This window comes from Pediculus humanus, genomic scaffold (assembly GCF_000006295.1).
Source record: "Pediculus humanus corporis 1103172108289 genomic scaffold, whole genome shotgun sequence".
NCBI classification, from domain to species: Eukaryota; Metazoa; Arthropoda; class Insecta; order Psocodea; family Pediculidae; genus Pediculus; species Pediculus humanus.
The window spans coordinates 161,937-170,062 of record NW_002987858.1 but is presented as its reverse complement, the minus strand read 5'-3'; the positions used below and the strand labels follow the sequence as shown (position 1 = coordinate 170,062).

General features: G+C 29.3%; 2 protein-coding genes across 2 annotated transcripts; one reads left to right on the top strand and one right to left on the bottom strand.

The window, feature by feature from the left end:
• Nucleotides 1-3,454: 3,454 nt before the first annotated feature.
• Nucleotides 3,455-4,030, top strand: Phum_PHUM535140 (protein takeout precursor, putative; the record flags this gene model as incomplete). The annotated part of the gene is made up of 3 exons (XM_002431504.1): nt 3,455-3,560; nt 3,635-3,784; nt 3,873-4,030. 3 exons carry the CDS (start codon nt 3,455-3,457, stop codon nt 4,028-4,030), a joined length of 414 nt encoding a protein of 137 aa, XP_002431549.1.
• A 2,442-nt stretch (nt 4,031-6,472) lies between these two features.
• Nucleotides 6,473-7,694, bottom strand: Phum_PHUM535130 (uncharacterized protein; the record flags this gene model as incomplete). The annotated part of the gene is made up of 4 exons (XM_002431503.1): nt 6,473-6,621; nt 6,689-6,838; nt 7,078-7,449; nt 7,598-7,694. 4 exons carry the CDS (start codon nt 7,692-7,694, stop codon nt 6,473-6,475), a joined length of 768 nt encoding a protein of 255 aa, XP_002431548.1.
• Nucleotides 7,695-8,126: the final 432 nt, after the last annotated feature.

Below are 8,126 nucleotides of genomic sequence, written 5' to 3'. Positions count from 1 at the left end.
ATAATGATGATGATGATGATGATGATGATGATGATGATGATGATAATAAATTTTTTTGGGTACGACATTGGAACGTGCGGAAACATGTTGGCGAATCGCGGAAGGTAAAAAATTCGGTGGTACGAATCAATCCCGAATTTTTTCTTTAATTTATTTATTTTTTCCCCTAGGGGGGATGGGAGTTGGGGGGAAGAAAGCGGGGGAGTAAGAAGTAAAAAATCATCTTTCGAAACGGGTCGTTGTTATTTTTTTAACGGTTAAAATTAAAAATAATTTTTTTTTTTGATTTGATTTGTCGACTATGTAAATATTCGAAAAAAAAGTTACAAAACTAGATAAAATTTTATTATTATTATTATTTATTTGGGGGGTCAATAACCTTATTAAAATTTATTTATTTAAAAAAAAAGGTTAAATTTTTAACGGTTTTTTATTGTGTAACGACATTTTTTTTTATTATACAAAAAAAATTCGTAATGGAGATTTTTATTAAAAAATCGTCACCGTCGTCGCCATCGCCGCCGTCGCAATTCTCATCATCATCATCATCATCATCATTTACGCAGTCGCGATGATAATAATAATAATAATAATTATCATGATTTTACGTAAGTAATGAGGAAAGTAAAGGGCAACCGCATGAAGTTTATTAAATTCAAGGTGGTTATAAATGCAATTTTAATTTTTTTTTTTTTTTTACGTTAATAAATTATATATTATGTACATTATTATTTAATAAATCGATGACGTGGACAATCGTTTATTTAAATAATTAATTTTTTATAATTTTATCCTTTATTTAATAATAATAATACTCAATAACACCGAGAAGTGAGTGAAAAAAAAAAAAAAAAATCGAAAGAGAATACAAATACATACATAAATTTTTATTTATTAATAAATAACAAATAAATTTATTTAATCGAAGGTTATGTATGCACTTATTTACATAAATGTACATAATATAAAAAAAAAAAAATTAATTACTTTCGAAATGAGAGGGGGGTGGGGAAATAATGATGATTGTTAGGGGTTCGATTGATTATGACGCCGCGATTTTAGGAGGAGAAGAAGAGGAGGGGATTAAAGATGAATGACTGATTGATTGATTGAATGATCGAATGATCGATAGAAGAATCAAACGGAAGCAATTACGAAATAAAATAAAAAAAAATACCATCATGATCAATGCATCGATGACACAACCTTGAATGATCGTCCTAAGCTGAAAAAAAAAAAAAAAACGCGTAACAAGTTTTACAACTACGAAGAAACCCGCCAAGTTTTTCTTTTTTTTTTTTTTTTTTTTTTTTTTTTTTTATACGATCTATTTTAATAATATATTAGCGCCATTTTTACACAATGACAGATGTTTTGCAGTGTCAGTTTAGTTCCAGGGATTGTCGGGATCGGATCCCTCTAAATAGCAATAATAATAATAATGTACGGTAAATTTTTTTTATTTTTTATTTCGGTTTTATTACACGGTCAAGCGGAGTCTTTAAAGATTCGTAAGTTTATTTATTTATTTAATTTTTTAATTTTTTTAATTTTTTAATTTTTATTTTGTCGTTTGTTTGTTTGTTCGTTTGTCTGTTTGTATTATTATTATTTTGTATTTTTTTTTTTTTTTTAAAGCGAGTTATTTCAAACCGTGTGCAAGAACGGATCCGAATTTTAACGAATGTGCTAGAAAACATGGACAAGAATCTATACCATTTTTAATTAAAGGTAATTAATTAATTAATTAATATTTTTATGATTAATATTATTATTATTATTATTAGTATTATTATTATTTGGACTTTTTTTTGGTTTGGTTTTTTTTTTTTTTTTTTTCGATGATATGTGCGTGACTTTTATGTAATTGAAAATGCGAGGAAATTTTCGTCGTCGTCGTAGTCGCGAATTTATTAAATTTTCGAACCGGAAACACCGGAAATGACGTCATCGACTGCGAATTTTTCGTTTTTTTTTTTAATCGGACGTGTATAAAAAAGTAAGAAATGAATGGTAGATTGTAGGAATGGAAGAGGAAAAATTGGGATGGGTTTTAAAAAAAAAAAAAAAAAAAAATTGTCGTACGAGGAAATTTTCCGCGAGGAAATTTTGTGAATGGGGGGGAGGTTGGGAAATTTTTAGAGAAATTAATTTAAATCCGCTCCCACTTTGAGTTTTAACTGGAAAAACTAAAATCTATGGAGAATTTTTTTTTCGGGAAAGTATGGAAAATTTTTTTATTATCAATAAAATTTGATAACGTTTCCATGACCTGGGTTACGCACTACCAAAACAAGTCATTGCGTGCGATACGCGTGCGTTTTTTTTTTATGTCTTTCCCCCGCAAATTAAGGTTCGTTAAGTTTATTATTTATTCGTCATACGACGACGTGTAATTATCCGCTAATGATTAAATTTTCTCCTTCCACGTTCTTCCCCAAATTTTTTTTTTCGAAATAAACTTGGAAAAATGAGGGAGGAGGGAAAATTTTTAAAACAAGTATTGCTTCATCCGTCGGATTAATGACAAAGTTTATAAAATTTTTTTAAAATTTATCGTTAATTGATTAATGTCACGCACGGATTAACACGAATTTACGCACGCACACGCACTCACACACGCACCCACCTCAAGCATTTTACGATCGCTCATAAAAAAAATTTTTAAGGGTCAAAGTCGCGGCACAGTTTTTTTTTCTTTTTAAATAAAATTTTATTAAAACCTTATAATTAACTTATAATAATTATTAATTATATAAATTAATAATGATAATAGTCGATAATGATAAAAATAATAATGATGATAATGATAATGATGTTTTTTTTTTTTTTGAATTCTCAGCCAGCGAAAATAAGGATTACGAAGGTAAAGAAAAAAAATAAAAATAAAAAAAACGCACGAAAACGCGCGCGTACACACGGACGAAGACTGGAAAACTTGTTTTTTTTTTTTTTTTTTTTTTACAGTTGGCAACGTTGTTTAAAATTTAAATCCCGCATGAATATAAATAAAATAAAATAAAATAATCTTTCAAGGGGGATTCTTCTTCTCTTGACTCTCCAAAAAAATAAAAATAATTGTTTTTTTTTTCTTGGCCATCTTTCAATATCGTACCATAATAATAATATTTTACCTCTCTCTCTCTCTCTCTCTCTCTCTTCCTTTGAATTTTATATTTAAAAAATTTTTTTTGTTGAATTTTCAGGTGATAGAAAATATAAAATACCAGAATTAAATCCGTTGATTTTACCGGAATTGAACATAAATCAGGGGGAAAGTTTAAAGATAAAATTAAAAAATGCAAACATATACGGATTTAATGAAACGATCGTCGATAGTTCCAGGTTTGTTTGTCTTTTTTTTTCCAGCGGGATTTTTTTTTACTTAAAAATCTAATAATTATTATTATTATTGTCATTATGCAGTTTTGATTTCGATAATAAAAGAATCGTTATGAAATTTTCACTTCCACAAATGACGATAAAATCACATTACGAAATGTCTGGAAGAATTTTAATTCTTCCAATATCTGGAAGCGGTCCATCGTATTTAATACTACGTAAGTGTAAAACGGAAATGGTTTTTTTTATTTGTTTCTTTGTTATTCGAGAAGATAATATTTTGATTTTTTAGGCGAGTTAACGTTCACGTATGATTTCCCATACGAAATATCAAAAAAAAATGGAAAAGATTATGTGAAACCTATAAAAGGACAAATAACATACGATTTCAAAGGAATGAAATTACAATTTGATAATTTATTCAACGGTGATAAACTTTTAGGTGAGTCGTTTTTTTTTTTTTTTTCTCTTTTTATTTTCCGCCATTTACAAAAAAAAACCAACAAAAATTATAAACGATTAATTTGTAGGACCGGAAACGAATAATTTCTTAAACGAAAATTGGAAAGAGGTTAGTAAAGAATTAGGTCCTGGAGTCGCTGAAGCTTTGGCCGAAGTCGTTCATTTAATTCTTTCAAACGTATCCGATTTGGTACCTTACGACGATTTGTTTCCGGAAAAATTGTAAAATTCCTTTTAATTTTTAACACGTGCACGCACACGCACACGCACACAAGCATCATCATCACGTAATTATTTAAAAAAAAAAATATTAATTAATAAATGATAGCTAGTCTTCGTTCGTGATTTGGCTTTAAATAATAATTATTATATTTAGTTTAGAATGATGATGATGATGATGATGTCGACGTGTTAAAATGAATTAATAAAAAAATAATTTTTTTTTTTTTTTGACCAAAGTTAATTATTATTATTATTAATTTTGAGTTTTTATTGTTTAAAAAAATTGTTATTGTTAGCGTTAGCGTTAATTAAATACGAGTTTTTAATTATCGTTTTTCAAATCATAGTCATTATAATTAACTTATGTTTTTGATAAATAATTTTATTTAGTTATTATTAATAAATTTTCCGTTTGATTTCTTTCCTTTTATTAAAAAAAAAAAAAAAAGTATTTTTGTTGGTTTTGAATTGACGTGGCAGTAATAATTTAAACTTTAATTAATGATTGTTTTTAAAAAAAATAAATAATTTTTTCCCCGTTTACTTTTTTACTTTTGTGTATAAAAAATTGCACAATTTAATAATTATAAGGCGAAATTGTAATTTTTCTATATTTATTGGGTTGGCAATTGCATTGCGGGTTTCATCAAGGGTTAGTTAGTACCTGTTTTTGAGTAGGTTTACATTTTTTCGCAGAACTTTTGGTACCTTATTATTTGGTACCTTCTGTAACATTCAGTATCAATACTGAACTCTTAATTTGGGTGCGAGTAAAAGACACTTAAACATGATTGAGAGCCAAAGCGAGCGATTCCTCCACATTTTATTTTTATTTTTTTTTTTGAAAGAGTTTTATTGGCTTCACAAGCCAATAAAAAGTTGTGGGCTGTGTAGGGTGATGAAGCGTTAATAGAACGTCAGGTTCGCGAAATTCTATTCTGGAGATTTTTCTTTGAAAAATGAGGAGTGCTCTGGGTGTCCAGTAGAGGTCGATGATGACCAAAGAAAGGCCCTAATTGTTAATGATCGGCATAGTTCGACAAGGGACATTGCAAAGAAGCTAGATGTGTCACATAAGTGCCTTCAAAACTACCTACGGTGTCTTGGGTACCAAAAGAAGCTTGTTGCATAACCTTGGGGAGTGCAAGACGACTTGGTCTTTGCGATATGCTTGTTAAACGCAATGCGAATGACCCATTTTTGAAGGAAATGGTGACCGGAGATAAAAAGTGGGTTGTATATGACAACCTTTTGTGCAAAAGATCCTAATGGTCTAAGCAAGGCAAACAAGCATCAAAACAGGTACTGTTATCAGTTTGGTGGGATTACAAAGGCGTAGTATACTTTTGAGTTGCTGACACAAAGACCATAAATTCAGAGGTTAAAGTCATCCAAGAAAAATGACGAGAGCTAGCAAATAGAAAAGGAAGAATTGTCTTTCACCACGATAATGCCAGGCCCTCTCCCATCTTTAACCACCGAACAAAAACTACCGGTGCTAGGCTGGAATGTTTTGGCTCATTCTCCTTTTTTTCCACCCTCGTTTTTTTTTCCTTAAAAATAAGAAAAAAGGACAACAACAACGAAAAAAACATTAAATATAAATATTTACCAAAAATTTATTATTCCCAAATCGGCCTGCACTTTCCGGTATGATCTTTCACAGTTCCTTCCGGACAGGGTAAATCTGGAGCTTTAATTATATATCCTCCAGAAGATTTTTCCCCGGATGAATTCTTCTCCCCTTCGAATCCTTTCGCTTCCGTTTGATTTTTTGGCGCGGAATAAAAAACGGCAAAAAAATTATTTAAAACTTCCCCTATTATAGTCTTCATACTGATAATAATACTCAACTGTTATAGTTTATCTAATCGCACGAATATTTTATACCACGTTATTAATTAATTAACACTTTTAATAACAAAACGCAAATTAAATTCTTATTAATAGTATCGTCAAAAATTTTAAATCAATACTTAACTTTCGGAAAACTTTTAGGTTTAAACAAAAAGACAAAATCATTTTTTTAATTGTTTTATTATAAATTTAAGCAATACAATTAACATAACCCTGATAAAAATTATTATTACCCTTCCCCCTCCCCCCGATAGATAGAATAATAAAAAAAATAAATAAATAATAATAATAATTATAATTACAACTAAACTACAACTTATAATTAATTGTGTATAAAAATGTCAAACAAAATATTTTTTTTAATTAATTAATAATGATAATAATAATAATATCAGCAAAATATTATTTGTTGAGATTATCCGTAGAGTAATAAATATAATTTATTACCTAATAAAATAAAAAAACAAATAAATAAACAAACAATCAGACTTAGAACAAAATCAAGGGTGAAGTTTAGGTAGTTTAACAAACACTTTATTCGCGTATACCTAAAAATTAAATAAAAATGGCGTCGATATTTATGTATTGATTAATTAAAAAATTTATCGAACGGGAAATTTTTAAACGCGTCGTTGAATATTTTCGTGAATGCCGTGCTCACGAGATCGTCAATTATAGGTTTTGATAATTCGAATCCAGGTTTCCAACCGATTCTGATAAGACTGTCGACAAACTGATCTGGAAAAGGGAAAAAGTTTTAGTGTGCATCGGTGGGTGGGTGGGTGCGTGAACAAGGGATACCAACCTCCGGAAGAACGCCATGATGGTATTAAATTTTTTATGTGCAGTTCCATGTTTCCACATTGAAGAGCTTGTATCCTCACGTGAAAAGGTGCATTGGGATCAGCGTGATAACCTTTTTTAACTCCTGCCGTTGTTACTTGAGTGTAATTGACTGCACAATCAAACGAATTTGTCGTTATTATCATTATCATTATCATTATTATCATTATTAATTATTTATATAAAAATAAATAAATAAATAAATGCAAAATTAAGTGCAAAAAAAAAAGTGAATATTGTGTCAAGGTGATAAAAGGTAATAAATTAATATGTAGAGATGACGTAGGTACGTACCTTTTAAAATATATATTGATGATAATAATAATGATAAATAAATACGATAAAACTTACATAGGCCCAAATTGAACGTTCCAGAATTTTTATAAGGTTTGAAAATATTCGTTTCAATTTCCCACGACCCGTCTAAATATTTGGCTGGAAAAAATTGATGATAACGTATCAGTTGATTATTTAAATCGCTTTGAAATTTATACACGTGCGAATTAGTCCATCCTCTTTCGTAAACGTTTCTTATTGTTAGCTTATAGTATAATCCGTGACTCCCACGCACTTGAACGACTTCCTCTGCGTAAAATGGATCAAAAGGGGGTATGTTGAATTCTTTGACACCCGTTTTAAAATATGGCCTGGCAGCGTTCACCCCATTTTTTATACATTCGTCAAAATCCGGACTACCTTTCCGACATTTTGAAAATATTTTAACTGGAATTTATCGAAAAAAAAAAAAAAATTAATTTTTTTCTTCTTCTTCTTCTTTTCCTCATCGTTCGCTCCCGAAAATATCCGAATGTTATCAATTAAAATAAACGCATAATCCGTAAGAAAGGAAAATAATAATAATAAAACTCACCGAAATCACTTTCTCTATTTATTACAATTTGTTCTCCTTTAATAATAATAATAATAATTGGCGTAAGTGCCAAAACTATGAAAAAAAATAAATTCATGTTATTTAAACCGATATAAAATACGAAATGATTTTTTATTTTAAAAAAAAATATCGTTAAAGGATTCCAGTGCGTGCCCCCCTCCCCACTCTAAAGTTTAATTTTTTTTTTTTTACTAACATCGAGGCCTGGTCGAACCTCCTTTTTTATCTCTTTCTAATTTTTTTTTTTTTTTGTTTCTGTCTTCGTCATCGAAGTTTATAAACAACAAACAACCAAACAACCAAAAAGTAAGAAACAAACTCGATTGGTTACGGTGAGGGGGAGGGGAGGAGACGAAGAAGAAGAATAAAATAGAAAGTCATTTTTGTTATGTAACGAACATAACAATGCCAAAAAATGCATCGGAAATGACGTCATAATTTTTTATTTTTTATACGTAACCGGGAATGGGAGTAATTAAAATTTTTGGGAAGGGGAGGGGGTGCTAAA